Source organism: Phascolarctos cinereus, unplaced genomic scaffold (genome assembly GCF_003287225.1).
Source record: "Phascolarctos cinereus isolate Bilbo 61053 unplaced genomic scaffold, phaCin_HiC Scaffold_726;HRSCAF=1367, whole genome shotgun sequence".
NCBI classification, from domain to species: domain Eukaryota; kingdom Metazoa; phylum Chordata; class Mammalia; order Diprotodontia; family Phascolarctidae; genus Phascolarctos; species Phascolarctos cinereus.
Genome location: NW_027556098.1, coordinates 412,809,147 through 412,828,894, shown reverse-complemented (window position 1 = coordinate 412,828,894; position 19,748 = coordinate 412,809,147). Strand labels below are relative to the sequence as shown.

Genomic DNA, 19,748 nt, shown 5'->3' with positions numbered 1-19,748 from the left:
TTTCAGAGGCTAGAGAGACGATCGGTTTCTCCTACTCATTCCCCAGCATTTAGTGCTCCAAATGGGTGGTCCTCTGGCAGGTATTGCCACGACATCAATGAAAAGTGAAAGCAGAGCCTAGCACAAGCCTTATTCATCCAAGTGCGGAACATCTGGCTGGGTTCCAGGATGATGGAGAAGGGTGCTGAAATGTGGCTGATCCGTGTATGTAGATAAATAAATACAAAGTCATTTCAGAAGGAAGAGAGTGCTAACAGCTAGGGGAGGTGGTGAGGGGCTGGATCAAGAGAAGCCTCCCAGAAGACATGATGTCTGACCTGAGCCTTGAAGAATGCTGGGAATTCTGAGAGGCAGAGATAAGGAAGGAGGGAGTTACAAGCACGGAAGATCACCTGAGTAAAATCACAGAGACAGAAGATGACATGTTGAGTCTGGGGAAGAGGTAGCAGATAAGCTTGCTGGGAATAGAAAGCCACCTATGGAAAAACCAACGATCACCTTTAAGATAAGACCTAAGACTCAATTAGCCAGCTATTAGGTATCCCCAGGGATTTGCCTTTTCTGGTAAAGACATTCTGTACCCACTGCTTTTAAAGGTAGAGGAAACAAACTTACATTTATTCTAATACCAATATCAATGATAGCAATAGTAGTTATTTATATAGTACTTAAAGGTTTGCAAAGTGATATCAGTTCATACTCATGACAACCCTATGTCATAGGAGCAAGTATTATTCCCATTTGACAGATGAGGAAACTGAGGCTGAGAAAGGCTAAGGAACTTGTCAAAGGTCACTAAGCTAGTGTCTGAGGTGGGATTTGAACTCAGTTCCTCCAGCCACCAGACTCTGGCCTGACTCCCGTTGCTGTCTCTCCCTACAGACACCTCTTCTGGTGGCTCTCGCTCCTCACTCACCTTCGTCGGCATCCTAGTGGGAATCCTGGTTGTGATGGCTCTTCTCAGTGTCCTGGCCTATCTCCTACGCAAAAAGGCACAAGGGTAATGTCGATCCCAGCAATGGAGACCCTTTCCTCCACCCTGGCTACAATGCTGTCACTAACACCCGTGACAGCCAGCTTTCCCTTTGGGAGGCTTGTTATTACTTCGTGGATGGGCATGGTTAGAAAATGTTCAGAGAATGCAAGGCTGGGGGGGATAGATTACATGTTGGACAAGAGGTTCTGGGTCCCCAGAAAGAGTTTCATTGTGTTAGAGAAAGAATCCTCACCCCAGCTGATACTTAAGCTAGGATAACAGACACCTTATATACAGGCTGTCCTACAAAGCCCTGGAAAAGAAACAGTCTGTCTGGGGATGAGGAGACAGAATCTCAGAGACAGTAAGTGGTTTTCCCACAGTCGCACAGCTCATAAGGGTCAGAGAAAGGTTTCAAATCCAAACCTCCCGTGCTCTGAGTCCAACACACTAAAAACCTCCCCACCGAGCTACCTCTTGCTGTATGAGCTCAGGTGACACTTGACCTGTCTTAGCCTCATTTTCCTCCTCTGTAAAATGGGAATAATTATATTGGTACCAACTAACTCACTGGTTGAATGTGAGGAAAGAGCTCAGAGAGCCTAAAAAAGCACAGAGGGAATGGGAGCGATGATTAGGAAAACACTGAGCTGAATCTAACCAGATGAAACTTAATAGGGAAAAATAATCATTGCTAACATTTGCAGTAGACTTTTTATTTTGCAAAGCACTTTACATATATGATCTCAATGGATCCTCATAACAACTATTGGTATCCTCATTTTATAGATAAGGAAACTGAGGCATAGAAAAGTTAAGCAACTCCTAAAACAAGGGCTAGTCCCATTTTCTTTGTCTGACTGTACCTGGTATATTGTGTTCATGGAATCATAGGTAAAGAACTAAAAGGGACCTTAGAGGTCATCTAGTTCAACCCTCTCATTTTACAGAGGAGAAAACTGAGGCTGAGAGTGACTAGGTGACTTGCCCAAGGTCACACATAAATGGCATCAGGAAGATTTGAACCCAAGTCTTCTGACTCTTTCTATCACACAGTGGAATAGTCCCAATTCTGTCTGCCCCAGTTGGAGGAGGATATGGACAAATGTGTGTGTATTCAGGGGAAGGTGACCAGTATGGTGAGAAGACAGGAGATTGTGTCAATACAAAGATTCTTTAGAGACCTGAGGGTGTTTTAGCCTCAAAGGGAGGAAACTTAGGGGAACACAACAGTTGTTTGAGTATCTAAAGAGCTTCCCTGCAGAAGAGGGAGGGAGTGGAGGTATTCTGATTGGCCCTAAATGCCAGGACTGGGAGCCTTCGGGGCACATTTCCAGAAGGCAGATCCCAACCAGAGACAGGGAGTCTCACTGTAGGCGCTGTCCAGCAATGGGATGGAGGTGGGGAGCTTCCCCATCAGTTGGTAGGACAGAGCAGGAAGTGGCCTTAAAGCAGAGGCAAGAGGATTATTTGTTTGAGATATGAAGAGAATTCCTGCTTGGTTGCACCTTGGATGGGATGCGTGCCTAGCTCTGAGATTCTGTGATCCCTCAATTCATGGAACGGGGGGGGGGCAGCTAGGTGGCACAGTGGATAGAGCACCGGCCCTGAAGTCAGGAGGACCTGAGTTCAAATCCGGCCTCAGACCAAACACTTGACGCTAGCTGTGTGACCCTGGGCAAGTCATTTAACCCCAATTGTTTGGAAAAAAAAAGAAAGGCAAAAAGGCAGAAGTGTCCTCTGTTCCCTGGACCAATGAACTCATGGGTCTATCCCCTATCACTACAAGAGCATACCACTTGACATCCTTAAGATGGGAAGTGGTGCACTCCTGTGAAAGGAACTCACCTTTATGTGAGGATGCTCATGTATAAGGTATAGACCTCCCAGTGCTGTTGAGCACATGGAATGAAGTGATATTTGTAAAGTACTTTGCAAACGTTGGAGTGTTGTCTAAGTGTCACTGACTTATTATGACACCCAGCCACACTGAATTCCCAAGCCCTCCTGGCCTGGGCCCCTTAAGGCCCAGAAAAGTTTCACTGACCAGCCCTCCTAACCTGCCCCCAACCCTCTTGCCCATCTGGCCCCATCAGGTACTCACAGGAAGTATTAGGAGGGCCAGGCCAAAAAAACAAGATCCTGCCATCTGTGAAAAACAGTGAGTATAACTAGCTGCTGGGTCACACTCCCTGCCCTGTCCCTCCTGCTGATTTCTGTCCTGGCTGCACCCTCTGAGATCTCTCCTTCTCCCCAATCTCTGAATGGAGCTGTCCCCACCGTAGGGCCCCAAGCACTCATCAACATTGCCTTTTCTAGAACTTGCATCTCCCCTCTCCTAAGCCTGGCGGGGGGGGGGGTGTCCCCTCGCTTCCTTTCACAAGACACATCTCTGAAATGTGAACTTTTAGAGACACCAAGAGCATCTTAGATGACGGATCTCCCACCTCCTTCTCTCCCTACTCTGGGTAGTATGGGCCCTGTCTCCAGCCAGGAGACTAAGGCTTGGAGCCCCCATCAGTGTTTCTCACTTCTTCAGGTGATGTTGCCACATATGAAAATGGTCTGCAGCTTCAACACCAACCCTCAAATAGACAAGTAAGACCTTCCCCGGGAAAACCATAAGGGGGGATTTCTATTCTTCTCTACTGTTTCCTCCTCCCCAAGGGGCACACCCTGGCCTCCTCCAAGGGCCCAGAGGGGGAGGAGAAAGAGGCCACCTTCCCCCCAAGACCGAAGGACCAGGAAACCATTCCTCATCAGGGGACAGAGGAGTAGAATTGGTGTAGGTTATACTAACGTCATGTTGGTCTAATGTGGTATGGCCTTGAGTGTGGTCTTTTGACTGAGTCCAAGTTTACAGAACAAATCCTTTTATTAAGGGGATTTGTTCTGGGAAGTTTGGATTCAGTCAAACGGACACACTTGAGGACCTAGAGGGCCACATGTGGCCTTGAGGCCAAAGGTTCCCCATCCCTGGATAACTACGGCTTAGCCATTTACTGCTTATGTTACTCCAGACAGGTCAGTTCACAAGGTTATAAATCTAGAACTGGAAAGGCCCTTAGAAGCCATCTAGTCTTAGGGTCACAGACCCTGAGGGGGGAGGGGCCTTAGGGGTCATCTAGCCCAACCCCTTTACTTTACAGAAGAGGAGACTGAGGGTCGGAGAGAAGAAGTGACTTGCCCAGGATTACCCAGGTTGCAAGTGACTGAGCTAGGATTAGAATTCAGGTCCTATGACTCCAGCATCGATGCCCTTTGCACAGCACCATATTAATTCCCTGGTCTTAAGCTCCCTCATCTATAAGGAAGGGGTAATAATGTTTTTACTACCTCCCTCACAGAGCTAGCATGAAGAAAGGGCTTCGTAAAGCTGGTGTCATGGCAGGGTTGGATAGAGGGAAGAACAAGGAAATGATGGCTCTGAGGCAGTTAGGGTGTGCCACAGAACACAGAGTAGTGGACCTGGAGTCAGGAAGACCTGAGTTCAAATCTAGCTTCAGACGCCAACTATATTGCCTTGGGCAAGTCTCTTACCATCTGTTTGCTTCAGTTTCCTCTTCTGTAAAGTGAAGAGGTTGAACTAGATATCCTCTGAAGCTTCCAATGGATTCAGAATCAGCCCCCACCCTTGGGGGTGAGGGTGGGGGCTGACTGTCCTCCATGCCTACGGGCTTTCCTCAAAACCCTTCTGCAAGGTAGGGGATGTGTGTATTGTAGACACAGGGAGTCTGAGGTGCAAAGCAAGTGAGGGACTTTGTCCAGGGTCCCACAGGGCTTGGGATTCAAGCTCACGCCTGGTGACTCCATCCCCAGTGTGAATACGGCCACCCTGCTGCTCCGTGACAGGAACCAGCTGCCAGCTGGGGCCCTTACTGCCAATGGGCATTAAAGGAAAGCCATATCTGTGACCTGAGCATCCAGTGCCTGGGAGGCCTCAGCTGTTCCTATTTCATCAAAAAGGTGGCTGGGCAGACTTCCAGATATGTGGTTCACCCTGAGGTAAACATCTGGACTGAGGAACTCAGGAGGAATTATGCCAACCCTGACCACAAGAATTCTTGTGAAGCAGGATCCTGACCACCCCCTAGAGGAAGTAGAGGGAAGTCAGAGGGGATGGTCTGTGTTCCGTGTCAACCCCTGGAGGAGCAGAATACTAGATCTGTGTCTCCCTCCCTTAAAGCCAGGGGAAAGATTCCTTTGATAGCTAAAATCAGGTTGGAGAGAGGACACCTGAAAACCTTCATGTCCTGGGATGTTGGAACACCAGGTGTCCATTCTTCCTCATCAGGAGACACCCAGGTCAAAACAAAGGCAGGCAGTTCCCTCCATTAACCTCTCTATGAAACCCTATTGACAGATAGCGGCCCCTACACAGAATGTGGACTCCTACTACATCTCTCCAAAACTGATCGAGAATCCCTACCAGGTCTGCACCATCACTCACTAACTCACTGTCAGGATCACGGAATGTCTGAGCTGAGAAGAACCTTAGAACATAGAACAGGGAATGCCAGAACTTGGTGGGCAGGGGGGCAGGGGAACCATAGAACACAAAATGTCAGAATTGGGAGGGGCCTTAGAAAATATTTAATAAAATTCCTCATTCTACAGATGGGGATACATAAGGATCCTTGTGAGTCACATATTGACCGTTTTTAAATGTGATGTTATCTTTGTCTTATGATATTTTTATTTATTTTGTTTGATATTTTACAATCACATTTAAATCTGGTTCTGGCTTCATTCAAAAGTGCTGTGGACACAGGCACACCTCTGGTGTAGACCACCATGTGGATGGGGTGAGAGGAAGTTGGGAGTGAAGACAAGACAAGGTCTATACAGACTTCTTTGACAGCTGGGGAGGGGGGGTGGCAGAGAAGGACAGTCTGAAAGCCTTCCTATTCTGGGATGCTGGACCACTGGCTGGCCATTCTCTCTCATGAAAGAGGGAGAGGGAGAGGTCACCCAGGCCAAAGGAACCACTAACCTCCCTATGCAACCTCCATTAACAGATGTCGACGCCTCCACAGGACGTGAACCCCTACTCCATCCTCTCTCCAGACTCACTTGAGGACCCATATGAGGTAGTCACCATCACTCACTAACCCTCAGCATCATGGCAGAGCTGGGAGGGCCCTTAGGACACAGACTGTTAAGGCTGGGAGGGCCCTTAGGACACAGACTGTTAAGGCTGGGAGGGCCCTTAGGACACAGACTGTTAGGGCTGGGAGGGCCCTTAGGACACAGAATGTCAGGTCTGGGAGGGCCCTTAGGACACAGAATGTCAGAGCAGAGAAGGATCTTAAAGAATATTTAGTAAAACTCCTCATTCTACAGATAGGGAAATGAAGCCCAGAAGTGGACAGAGACTTGTCTAAGGTCTCACAGGGAGTCAGGAACTGAGCCAGGACTAGAATCCAGGCCTTCTGTCTTTATCTAGGGCTGTTTGTCCTACACCCTTGAACTTGGCTGACCTCAGACCCCTGGGCCCTCCTGCCAGCCTGACCTCTGACTTCCAGAGACCAGCTCTGGCTATCAGGCTGCCCAGATCACCAGCTCTCCCTCCTGCCAAAGGCAAGCCCTGGCCGACAGGAGAGCTCAGGCTAGCCGCCGCTCCCAGCTCTCTGCTGCCATCTGCTGGGCTAGACCATTATGGCTTCCCCAGTTGGTATCCATGGCCCCTGAGAACCTCCAGCCTAGCACAGTGGGAGTAACCTATTCTCATTGATCATTGTTAATATTCATACTTGTCATCATTCTAATTTCTAACCATTCACTTATAGGATGTGGTATAGTGGGTATTCCTCAGGCATATGGATTGACCTAGAGAGCCATTGAGACCCCCTTCCAATTCTGATTCTGAGAACCAGGACAATACTCTCCCAGTGCCCTCCCACTGTCCCACTGATATTTTCTCCAAGAACCATACAAATAGAACAATCTCTCAGCCTCAGAAAGAGGAATGTCAATCCTGCAGTGCATTATGCATAATGGAAAGCCCAAGTCTCTAGTCTTTCAGCACTTAGGATAGTTCCTGACACATAGTAGGTGCTTAATAAAGCACTTTTTATTGTTGACTTCTATTCAAATCAATCAACCGCCAACTTTGGCGCCCCCTATGTGCCAGGCACTGGCAATACAAAGACAAAAGTGAATCTGCCCTTGACCTCCAAGGGCTTACTTGCTGCAGGGGACATAAGATCTATCCATATTGGCAAATACAAATTAGCCAACAGGGAGTATGGAGGGAGTAGGTCTGAGCAACCGGAAAGCTCAGAAGGCTTTCTGGCAGAGGCGATGCTTGAGCTGAGCTTTGGACTCACAAGTAGCACACAGTAAGTACTTAGTAAATGCTCATTTATTTGCCTTGAACTAGTGTGCATGAAGCTCAGGGCTGGGGGAGATGCAGAGTTTAAATAAAACAAAAGCCTCTTCCTTCAGGGAGCCTTCCTTAGTTGGAGAATAAGATTCACTGGGGAAGTTGCAATATACAATACTATGTGACTTCCTTGGAGAAATACAGACAAGGTAATATGTGAGAGCTGAGAGGTAGATCATTGACAATGGGGGAATCAGGGAAGGCTCCCTGGAGGAGATGCCATTGGAGTGAGTCCCTAAAGGATGCTCAGGAATTCAAAGGCAAAGAAGAAAAAGGTGGATACTCCAGACATGAGGACGCACATTCCCTGAGCAAAGGCACAGAAGGGAGAAGGGTGTAGAACATGCTCAGAAGATGACCTAACATTTGGGCTGGAGTGTCAGGGCTCCCTTGGTTTGCCTTTTTTGTATCCCCAAGGGTTAACAGAGTGCCTGCCACACAGTAGGTATATTGCAAGTGCTTATCGATTGACTGACTGGAGAAAAGTAATGAGACAAGACTGGGAAAGCCAGTGGGAGTCAGATTGTAGAGAGCCTTAAACGCCCTCTGCAGGTAAAGGAATTCTCACTCAGCAAGAAACCTGTAGGTATTGAAAATCTTTGAGGAGAGCAGGTCCAAGATCAGATACTCAAGAATGGTGTGGATTGGAGAGGGATGGAAAACCTGCTAGAGACTCTCCCAAGAGCCCAGGCAGGTGCTAATGAGGGCCAGGAAAGCAGCCAGATGTCAGACAGGGCCTGGTAGCTGGCATGGAAAAAGGAGAGGGGAGGGGAAGGGAGAGAAGAATCAGAAACTAAGCTTGTCAGGCTAAGTACTGGACTAAATCTGAAGGATGTGATCCGAAGTATCTGAATCTGAAGGACACACTTAGTAAATGTCTGAATTGAATTGAAGACTATAGAAGTATACAAGAGAAGATGAACAAGGGCTGGGGTGGGTGCTGGAATTAATTGGTTTTGATTAAGGATATTTATTACCAGGGTTTGGTTTTTCCCTCCTAATTGAAGGGAAAAGGTGGGAAGGAAAGAAAATTAATTTTTGCTAAATGAAAAATTTCAATTAAAAAAACAAGTGAATGATGAGAGAGCTGGATAGTTGGCAAACTTAGACTTTAGAAACCGGAGGAGGAAACCCTTTCCTTCCTCTGGGCAGGGAGTTGGAGGATTCCTTTTGTGCCAGGGCTAGACTAGAGAATTTTAGCCTTTCTTGGCCCACAGATGATTTGGGCAGTCAGGCTGGAGAAGCCCATGGACCCCTATTCTGAGTTGTGTTTTTAAATAACTGAAGAAAGTGTTGAATTTCAGTTATGGGTTAGTGAAAACAAAGTTGTCATGTTTTTCCCCATGCAAGTTCATGGATTGCCTGAAATCTATCTCTGGGGGGTTGTGGGCCTCAAGTTAAGACCCTTGGATTAGACGGTCAACAAAGTTCCTTCCACCTTCTCTCTCTCGGGGCTTCAGCGCAGTCTTAATTGTACTTCCTCAAATCCCCCAGAAACTGACCTTTGCATCGATAGACATTTATGAACAGATTGGCCCTAAAGAAGCCCCCCCAAGAGAAGGATGAAGACAACAGAGGCTGAGACACACACCACATTTCCTCCCCTGCTTTTCCCTCCCCCGTTTCCACAGATCCCACAACCCTCCCTGGGGCCAAAGCAGAGAGATGGCCGAACTGCCATGGTGTCCTTGGGGCTCAGCCATGTACATAGCCGGCCCAGGTTGGACCTCCCTAGTTTTGCCAGGAGAAGAACTCACCCACCCACCCATACCCCTTTACCAACTGTGTGCACGTATTAGAGCCACCAAGACAACAAGAAAATATTCATTCACTCAGTCAGACATCAGTGAACTTGATACAAAGATACATTTTTCCCAATTACTTGTTTCCCTTCTCATTTTAGCTGCATTGGTTTTGTCTGTGCAAAAACCCTATTCAATTTTATGTAACCCAAGTTGTCTGTTTGATCTTCTGTGGGTGGCCTCTATCCCTCATTTGATCATGAATTCTTCCCTCTCCATAGATCACACAAGTAATTTCTACCTTGCTCCTCTAACTTGCTTATGACCTTTTATGTCCAAGTCTTGAATCCAGTTGAGCGTATCTTGTTAAATGATGTGAAATATTGCTCCAGGCAGCAAAATAGTACCATGAATAGGAGACTGGACATGAAATCAGGAAGATGCCTTAGGCATTTATGAACTGCATGACCCTGGGCAAGTCATTCATCTCCATCTGCTTCAGTTTCCTCATCTGTAAAGTGGGGATAATAACAATGCCTACCTCCCAAGATAGACTTGAGGACAAAATGTAAAGTGCTTTGCAAACCTTAAAGCACTCCATAAATCCTAGATGTTAATATACAGCAACTATTTTTGCCTGATTTTTCCAGTTTTACCATCAGTTTTTGTCACATGGGCTTACTCCAGCAGCTGGGATCTCTGGATTTATGCAGTGCTAGGCTACTAGATTCCTCTGCATCTGTATGGCTTGTGGTTGGTCTGTTCCACTGATCGACCTCTCTGCTTTTTAGCCAGTGCCAAATTGCTTTGAGAATTACTGCTTTGTAGCATAGTTCGAGATCGGGTGCTGCCACACTCTCTTATATCCCCATTGTTTTTCATTACTTCCTTGAGATTATTGACCTCTTGTTCCTTCAAATGAATGTTGTTTTTTTCTAGCCCTGTAAAATAACCCTTTAGAAGTCTGACTGGTGTAGCATTGAATAAGTAAATTAATCTAGGTCATATTATCATTTTTATTACAGTGACTCAACCTGCCTCCACTGGTCGTCTTGTCAATTCTACTTCCCCAATTTCTGTCCCCTTCTCTATACTTACACCACAGTCTCCCTGGTTTTGGATATTCAGCACCTCTCACTTAGATTATTGTAATAACCTCCTAATTAGTCTCCCTGATCCAGGCTTTCCTCCCTCTAATCCCTCCTCCAGGAAGCTGCCAATCAATATTCCTAAAAGTATGGGGCATGGAAGGAAAAGAGGATTTATTAAGCTCCTATTACAGGCCAAGCACTTTACAAATATCTCATTTGACCTTCATTAACAATCCTGAGAAGTAGGTGCTGTTATGATCCCCCTTTTAGAATTAAGGAAACTGTGGCAAACAAAGGTTAAATGACTTGCCTAGGGTCACACAGCTATTGCATCTGAAGGCTAGATTTGAACTCAGATCTTCCTAACTCCCTAACTTCCTAACTCCAGACAAGCACACCTCCCACTGTGCCACCTAGCTGGGTCTAAAAGGTTCAGTGGCTCCCTCCTACTTCTAGCATGAATTACAGTCTGCTGTATTGGCCATTTAAAAAAGCCCATTATTCCATCTCTAGGCTACCTTTCTCCATCTCCCACCTCCAAGATTTTGCTCAGACAATTCCCCAGAATCATCTCTTTTTACCTTTGTCTCTTGGAATCTCTGACTTCTCTCCAGACTCATTTCAAGTGGCATCTCCTACAAAAGCCCTTCCTCATCGCCCCCATTATTAGCGTCCTCCCAAATAACTTTGTATATATTTTTTGCATTTCCTAATCTGTGTATATGTTGCTTTTCTCAAATAAAATGAAAACTCATTAAGGACCAAGACTTGTTTTGATTTTGTCTTTGTGGCCCAAGCACCCACCTGGCCCTTGGTGAATGCCTAATAAATGCTTGTTGAATGAATGAATGAATGAATGAATGAATGAATGAATGAATGAACCTATGACAGTGGAAATCCAGGAACTCCCTGACCTGCTGGACAGGGACACCTCCACTGGAGCTGGGCATCCATTCACTGACCTAGTAAGTGAGAGGATCATTTGAATCCAGACCATCTGTCTCCAATTCCAGTGTCCTTTCAAAGATCATTCAAGCTGGGTGGGGCCCTTAAAGCCCCTCTATAATGTAATCCCCCACAAGAATCTGAGACCGAGAGGAAAGAAAGGCCACCCAGAAACAGCATCTGTTTGTGAGGAGACAAGAGAACAGAAGAGAGAGAGAGAGAGAGACCAAGGGATCCCAGGTCCAAAGCTGGAAGGAACCTAAGAGGCTGACTAGTCTAGCTTCCTTATTTTACAGATGGGGAAACTGAGGCCCATGGAAGGCCATCAGAATTCTAGAATTAGAGCTGGGAGGAACCTCAGAAGCCATCTGCCTCATTTTAAACATGGGGAAACTGAGGCCCAGGGTGAGGAAGAGTCTTACTCAATGTCACACAGAAAGCAAGTTTGAGTGCCAGCTTTTGACCTTATATTCTCTGATACCAAATCTAACTTCCTTTCCACAGGAACGCCCTGCCTCCCAGGACTCTAGATCCAGCCCAGTCTCTGTCCTGAGCTCCAGCCACTCATTACCCGAGGCACGTGGGACATTTTTCACCCAGATATACCTTAGGCATCTCAATCTCAATGTGTCTAAAACAGAATTCAACCATCAAGCAATAAGCATTTATTGAGCACCTACTGTGTCCTGGCTCTATCCTAGGTCCTGTTAACAGCAAAAGAGAAACAGTCCTTGTTCTGAAGGAGCTGCCATTTCATAGATGAAGACAACATGTGTGCTTTATATATGCTTTATATACATATATGTGTACATGTATAATATACATGTGTTTATATGCATATGGCAATATACTGTGTGTGCATATGCATGTACACGATGAGGCTCAGGGTTCAATTAATCAGCAAGCTTATAAGGGTCAGGCTATGTTAGGTGACATGCCCAGGGTCACCAGGATTCAAAATTATCACCTACCTTCAAATCCCACACCACAATAATGATAACATAGCCTTGAAGGTACCCCCACTCATACATCAGCCCTCCTTAGGCATAGTGGATAAAGCAGTAGGCTTGGAATCAGGAAAACCTAAGTTCGAATCCTGCCTCAGACACTTACTAACTGTGTGACCCTGGACAAGTCACTTAACCTCTGCTTGCCTCAGTTTCCTGAACTATAAAATGTGAAAGAAAGAGAGAGAGAGAGAGAGAGAGAGAGAGAGAGAGAGAGAGAGAGAGAGAGAGAGGGAGAGAGAGAGAGAGAGAAGGAAGGAAGGAAGGAAGGAAGGAAGGAAGGAAGGAAGGAAGGAAGGAAGGAAGGAAGGAAGGAAGGAAGGAAGGAAGGAAGGAAGAAGAAAGAAAGATAAAAATTGCACAGTACCTGGCACATAGTGGTGCTTAATAAATGTTAGCTGATCTTTTTGTGGTGGCAAAGAATTGGAAATTGAGAGGATACCTGTCAATTAGGAAATGGCTGAACAAGTTGTGGCATATGAATGTAATGGAATACTATTGTGCTATAAGAAACGATGAACAGGCTGACTTCAGAAAAACCCGGAAAGACCTATATGGTCTGATGCTGAGTGAAGTGAGCAGAACCAGGAGAACATTGTACACAGTAACAGCCATGTTGTGCGATGACTAACTTTGATAGACTCAGCTCTTTTCAGCAATGCAAGGATCTAAAACATTTCCAAAGGCCTCATGAGGGAAAATGCTATCCACATCCAAAGAAAGAACTATAGAGTTTGAATGCACATCGAAGCATATTATTTGCTATTTTTTTTTCTTCTGTTGAGTTTTGTTTCCTCTTTCTGGTGGTTCCTCCTATTGGTTCTAATTCTTACTTACAACATCACTAATGTGAAAACATACTTAATAGGAATGTAAATGCACAGCCTATATCAGATTGTGTGCTGTCTTGGGGAGGGTGGTGGGGAGGGAGTGGGAGAGGGAGAAAAATTTTAAACTCAAAACCATATGGAAGTGATTGTTGATAAATCAAAATAAATTAATTTTTTAAAAAGAAATGTTAGCTGACTTATTGATGGGCGTGTCTTCTAGATCTAGTACCTGGTCAAATGTGTTCTTGCCCACATTTCTCCATGCTTTCCACAAGAAAAGTGAAAGAGATTTTATCTAATTCTTTGCTAAAAGCTAAATGAACTCTATCTGCAACATTCCCCTGATACACCACTTAAGTATGAGAAAACAAAATGAAGTCAGTCTGCCATAACCTGTTTGTGGTAAGGCCATATTGGCTCTTGGTGCTCACTGTTTCCCTTTCTAAATGTTCAATGACCATCCCTTTAGTAAGATGTTCCAAAGTTTTGCAAGGAGCTACAGTCCAGCTTACTGGCCTATTGTTTGTACACTCTGTTTCTCTTAATTCTTTGTCACTGTTCTCCAATTCTACGGTTGCTCTCTCTTCCTCCATAATCACAGAATCAGAGGATTTGGAAATTACTTCAAGAGCCCTCTAGTGTAAGCCTTTCTTTGTCTTGTGGCTTAACACAGAACCTGGCACAGAGTAAGGGCTTAATAAATGTTTGTTCACTGACTGACCATACATGAAAGAATCCCCACTCTCCTGTGCCCGACCAACAGTTGTCTAGCCTCAGCTAGCAGAGCTCCTGGGAGGCAGACCCCACCACATGGACAGGCAGCCTGTGCCACTTGGGGATAGCTCAAGCTTTTCCTGACTTCAAGCCTAAATCAGCCTGCTTGTAACTTCGACCCTTTGCTCCTGGTTCAGCTCTTGAGATAAATAAATGAATGAATGAATGAATGAATGAATGAATGAATGAATGATTAAGTGAATGAATAATAAATAAGTAAATGAATGGATGGATGGATGAATGAATAAGTAAATGAATAAATAAATGAATGAATGGATAGATGGATGGATGAATAAGTGAATAAGTAAATGAATGAATGAATGAATGAATGGATAGATGGATAGATAGATAAATGAATGAATGAATAATTTTTTAAAATAGCTAAGATTTATATAATGCTTATCATGCTCTAGAAACTGTGCTAAGCACTTTACAATTATTAACGTATTTGATCCTCACAACAACCCTGGGAGGTCAAGGTTGTTATTATCCCCATTTTATGAGGGATGAGGAAACTGAGGCAGGCAGAGGTTAAGTGACTTGCTCAGGGTCACACAACTATCAGAACTTTGTCACTCCAGGTCCGGTATTCTATCCACTGAGCCACCCAGCTGCAATAACAAATCTAATTTCTTCTACATAACCCTTCAAATACTTGAAGGCAATGATCATGCCTCTCCATCTGGAGTCTTTTCCTCTCGAGGCTAAATCTGCCCAATCCCTTCACCGAGCCTCTTCATCTCCCTTCTCTGGAGTCTTTCCAGCTTATCCGTCTCCGTCTTAAACTGTGGCGTCCAGAACTGAGCACAGTACTCCAGAGGAGGTCTGATGAAGGCAGCGTACAGTAGGACTACACCTTCCTATTCCTAGAAGCTAGGAGCCTCCCAATGCAGTCCATTAGCAATTCAAGCAGCCAGCATCTCCCTGCTGTCTCACAGCAGGTTTGCAGCCCACTTAAAAAAATAAAAAGAATCAATCCACATCTTTCTTAGACAAACTGCTGTCTAACCATAACTCCCTCTCGTTGTCTTTTTGAAGTTAATTTTTTAACCCAAGAACAAGTGAGCCTCAGTTTCCTCATCTATGAAATGGGGATAATAATATTTGCACTATGTTCTTCCCAAGGGTGTTCTGGGGTAAGTGCTTTGGCAATGCTAATGCGCTAAAGAAATGGGTGCTCTCGCTGTCATTAGGAGAACGTGTCCCCATTGAACCAGGGCTCCAGCTCTCCCTGCCCGGGCCAAAGTCCCCTTCTGCTCACGTGATCTGGAAGACCAAAAAGCATTCGGGGTGGGGAGAGAATTCAGTGTCTTGGAAGTGGGGGGAGGGGCGGGGGGAACAGATAGAGAAAAACAAGCAAAGAGACATAGGTAGACAGACATGCACACAGAGACGGATCCAGAGAAAGAACGAAAAGCAGAAAGAGAGAGAGGCGGAGGGAGATAGGAAGAGACACGCGGGGAGGGAGGCAGAGCCAGGAGGCGGACGAGGTTGGGTGAGGACAGGGCAAGCTAAGACCCAGCTTTGTGAGGCTGAGTCAGGAGCAAGGGCAGTCTGGCTGCATCTTCTCAGGAGAGGGACGATAGCCCTCGGCCCAGGAGCGTCCGTACATGGCGCTTCCCTCAGAAACTCTACTCGGGGCGGACAGCCAGTGCAAGAGGCTCCTGCTCCCAGGTGAGAGGATTGGACCGAGTCGGGGACCGGAGGAATAGGTGAAAGTATTCGTGTTCACACTGGGGGTCCCGGGCTTGGGCAAGATGAGCCCATAACTTAGAGACGTCCTAAGTGCGCTGCGCTGGCCCTGCATGCCCCCCGGGACATTCATTTTCTTGGTCTCAACCCTGTGAATTCACTGGGGTTGGCTACTCCCAGGGAGGAAACTGTCCCTTCTGTCTGAGGCTCACCAAGTTTCCCAGGACACTAAAATGTTGAAGTGACCAGTCCAGGGTCACCCACCAGGAGGTGTGTCAGAGGAGACACAAGAAACCCGGGTTTCCTCCCTCTAGACTGGCTCTTTATCCACTTCCCCACGCTGTGGCTTGGACCCACACGTAAACAGAAAAAAAAAATTTTAACGTTCATAAAGAGAAATACAGAGCTTGAAGTAATCTTAGAAGACAGAAATAGAACTGGAAGGAATCTTGGAACATAGAATGTCAAAGCTGGAAGGGCCCTTAGAACATGAGCCATTTAACATAAAACATGTCAGAGACGGAAAGGAACATGGCTGACATCTATCTGGTCCTACTTCTTGGTTTGTCAGATGGGGAAACTGAGGTCAGGAGAAGATGTGAAGGGCCCAAGGTCACACGACAAGGTAACACCAGGTTCAAGTTCTTTCCGTTGGCTGTCCCAGGGCGGCACACGTTTCTAAGCATACAGTGCTATGCTGCTCCACGGACTCTCTCAGCCACAGGGCTGGAAGTTACTGACTACTGTCTCTCTTTCTTTCTGTCTTAGCTGTCCTGCTTGCCTCCATGGCAGCTGCTGAACTGTTGCTCTTCCCTGAAGACCTGAACAGGCTACCTGGAAGTTCAATTAGATGGCGGATTTCCGGAGGCCCCTCTGGTTATGTCAACTATACATGGTACCGGGCAAACGCATCCATTGAAGCAAATATGCTTGTTTCATACATCTCCTCCCCTCCTAGCTGGATTCCTGGCCCTGCAAATGCTGGCTGGGAGAATGTGACTCAAAAAGGCTACCTGACCATCACAGAATTAGAGTTTGGTGATGCTGGGAACTACTCGATAGTGGTGACTGGCATTGAGGGATCCCAGGAGGACACTGGACAGATCCAGGTCTGGGGTAAGCCAGATTCCTACTCTGTCTCCCCTGCAAGGGACAACCATGGCATCCAAGAGGTAGGGGCTATCTCGTGCCTCTGAGATCCCATGCCTGAAAGGGGGTATACAGCCTCTACTTGGATGCCTCCAGGAATGGGGAGCTCACCACCTCTCTAAGAAGTTCACCTTACTGTTAGATAGTTAGGAAGTTGCTTGGAGGCTCTAGCCCTGAGCCTGTCTCACAAACTTTTGTGGGCCTCACTCCAAGAATACAGTTGAGTGGGACAAGACAGTGGGTTTGGGTAGCCAGGTTTCCTGCGGACAAATGATCTCTGGCATCAGTGGGAGCCAAACAGGAAGAGTCACTTCCCCTTCCCACCTCCCAAAGATTTCTATAAGAGAGGAAGCAAAGAAGAAGGGTAGAGAGGCCTGTGAGACCAGGCCATCCTGAGTGAGGAGAAGCTGAAGACCTGGAGTTGTACATGGTGGAGACAGATGAGGAGCTATCCCATGGAAGAGGGAGAAGCCCCCTTGGGCTGAGCCAGGAATAGTGGGGGAACCTTCCCTGACCCCCTGGTTGGTGCCTTCACCTTTCCTAAATTATCTTAGGTTTTCTCAGCGGTTTGAATGTTAGATTCCCTAGAAGAACATAAGCTGCTTGAGGGCCGGGAGCCTGGGGGTTTTTTGTCATTCATGTGGTCTGGCTTTGCCTTCCTGAGATCTGGGAAAGGGGGGCTGGCATTTGGCCTGGATCTGGAGAGGGCTGGCCCCCATCTCTTCATCCCCCTCTGCCCTGTTCCCCCAGAGGAGCTGTTCCAACCCAACACCACAGTAAGCAAGACTGGTGTAGTAGAGTATGTGGACACTGTGAACTTCACACGCCTTCCCAACACCAGTGACTTCCAGATTTGGTGGTACTTCAGCTATGTCCCAGTGTCTGAGGGCTATCAGTGGGCTGTGTCCTCAGACAAAAGGATCCTCAGTGGCTGGGTCACTCACTACCAGAAAGGGCCTTACTACTGCGAAGTATCAAACCCAGCCACCTCACAGAGCAGTGCCTTTCAGAATCTGCAAATATACTGTGAGCAACTCAGGGCACCCATCCTCTCCAGACTTCCAACTCCTCAGCAATGAGGGAGGTGTAAGACACAGGCTGGGCCGTTGAGAGAGTTACCAGATGGATCCAGGTCACAAATTCAGACTGTCAAAGCTGGGAGGGGCCTTAGAAGAGGGAATGACAGGGCTGGGAGGGCCTTAGAACAGGGGATGACAGGGCTAGGAGAGCCTTAGAACAGGGGATGACAGGGCTGGGAGGGCCTTAGAACAGGGGATGACAGGGCTGGGAGGGCCTTAGAACAGGGGATGACAGGGCTGGGAGGGCCTTAGAACAGGGGATGACAGGGCTGGGAGGGCCTTAGAACAGGGGATGACAGGGCTGGGAGGGCCTTAGAACAGGGGATGTCAGGGCTGGGAGGGCCTTAGAACAGGGGATGTCAGGGCTGGGAGAGCCTTAGAACAGGGAATGTCAGGGCTGGGAGGGCCTTAGAACAGGGGATGACAGAGCTGGGAAGGGATATAGAATAGCAATCAATCAACAAGCACTTAGTAAGTGCCTACTGTATACCAGGCACTGTGTCACATGCTAGGGTTACAAATACAAGAGTGAGACGTCCCTCGCCTACATTCTGCCACATGGAATCCCACTCCTTGGGTGGAATGTCAGAGTTTGAGAGCTCAGAACGTAGAAGGTCACAGCTAAGGAAGAACGTCCAGAGTGAGCTGATCCAGACTCTAGTCCTGGCTTGTTAATTAACTGTGTGACCTTGGGCAGGTACCTTCACTTTCTGAGCCTCAGTTTCCTCGTCTGCACAATTTGGGCTTTGTACTAAACTATCTCTAAAGTCCTCTACAAGTCTGACGTGATTCTGGCCAAGAAACTCCAAAGAAACCCTGGGAGGTAAGGGCTATTATCATTCCCATTTTACAGCTGAGGAAACTGAGGCAGACAGAGGTCAAGTGACTTGTCCAGGGTCACCCCACAAGAAAGTATCTGAGGCTGGATTTGACCTGGGGCCTTCCTGACTCTAAGGCCAGAGCTCTATCTACCGCACCCTATCAGTAACCCACATAAACAGAAATATTTTGGGGGCAGACCCCAATAATTTTTAAGAGTGAAAAGTAACCCTGAGACCAAAAAGCTTGAGAACCACTGCCTAGAGATTTGCCCAGAGCCCTGAGGGTTCCAAGGTCCCAGGTCCCCCAGCCAGGAGGTCAGGGGGCCAACACTTGAACGGAGGTCTTCCTGACTCCCTGGCCGGCCCCTCCCAGGGACAATCTACTACCAAGCCTTGTCCACCCTCCCCTTCTCTGTGCATGACTACCGCCACAGCTCACGCCCTCACAACTTCTCACGTGAACCGCTTTTAAGGGTCTCTTAATTGTACAGCTACCAGATTGAGGTTCTTAAAAGTACAGTCAGTCACTAAACATTAATTAAGAACCTGCTGTGTGCCAGGCTCTGTGCTAAGTGTCAAGCACAGATCTTACCCTGTCACTGCCTTGCTCAAGATGTTTCAGTGGCTTCCTATTTCTTCTCTTTGGTCTTTTGAACCCATCATGTTCTAGCTCCAGGCCTCCTTTCCAGACTCACCTCATGCCAATTGTATACCCTTCTTCCCCACCAGAAATGCACAACTTTCTACTTGCTACCTCTATACCTTACACAAGTTGTCTGTCCTTGGTGCCCCAACGCACTCCCTCCACACCTCCACCTCTGGGAGTCTGAAGGCCCAGCTCAAGGTCCACTTCCTGCAAAAGTCCTTAGCTGGGCCCCTCCCCCCACAAGAAACGACTTTGTATCAGCTTTTATATTACGTGTATTTTGCATATTTTACATTTTCTAGGTAGCCTGGTTCAGGAAATAGAGAATCAGTCTTGGAGTCACAAAGAACTGAGTAGAAGGCCTGTCCCTAACCCTCCCTGCAGTGGGCCCCAGGCAGGTCCTCAGCTTCCCAATGTTTTAGGGCAATGCTCTAAAACTCTGAAGTTGCAGAGTAGGTGGTGACCTTCATTGGTGGAAGGAATTTTCTCACTGGAAGTTCCCTATGCCAAGGAAATGACAGATCCAAGCCAAAACCACACACACACACACACACACACACACACACACACACACACACACACACACACACACACACTGGCTGGGAGACCCT

The 19,748-nt window shown here is 46.9% G+C and overlaps 2 protein-coding genes across 5 annotated transcripts in view; both read left to right on the top strand.

Moving 5' to 3' along the window:
• Window positions 1-12,391, top strand: part of LOC110219713 (cell adhesion molecule CEACAM6-like) — a 24,217-nt gene extending 11,826 nt beyond the window's left edge. Inside the window, exons 5-10 of one of the 4 annotated variants that reach the window (XM_021003294.2) lie at window positions 883-1,000; window positions 3,073-3,137; window positions 3,516-3,574; window positions 5,340-5,408; window positions 5,995-6,066; window positions 11,644-12,391. In XM_021003294.2, the coding sequence (XP_020858953.1) occupies window positions 883-1,000; window positions 3,073-3,137; window positions 3,516-3,574; window positions 5,340-5,408; window positions 5,995-6,066; window positions 11,644-11,811 (551 nt within the window). In that variant the 3' untranslated portion in view covers window positions 11,812-12,391. Of the gene's footprint in view, window positions 1-882; window positions 1,001-3,072; window positions 3,138-3,515; window positions 3,575-5,339; window positions 5,409-5,994; window positions 6,067-8,855; window positions 10,951-11,643 lie in introns of those variants that run through there. The other 3 variants (XM_021003296.2, XM_021003295.2, XM_021003297.2) reach the window with 3 other exon arrangements.
• Window positions 12,392-15,119: 2,728 nt separating this feature from the next.
• On the top strand, window positions 15,120-17,949 carry LOC110219722 (uncharacterized). The gene is made up of 2 exons (XM_021003321.2): window positions 15,120-15,424; window positions 16,211-17,949. Exons 1-2 carry the CDS (start codon window positions 15,361-15,363, stop codon window positions 16,636-16,638), a joined length of 492 nt encoding a protein of 163 aa, XP_020858980.1. The 5' UTR covers window positions 15,120-15,360; the 3' UTR covers window positions 16,639-17,949.
• Window positions 17,950-19,748: the final 1,799 nt, after the last annotated feature.

What these genes read in the sequence shown, in the direction of transcription:
- LOC110219722 (XM_021003321.2), top strand. Translation starts at nt 15,361, where the DNA reads ATGGCGCTTCCCTCAGAAACTCTACTCGGGGCGGACAGCCAGTGCAAG. An exon ending in CAAGAGGCTCCTGCTCCCAG is followed by an intron (nt 15,425 to 16,210) that starts GTGAGAGGATTG and finishes TTTCTGTCTTAG; the next exon opens with CTGTCCTGCTTGCCTCCATG.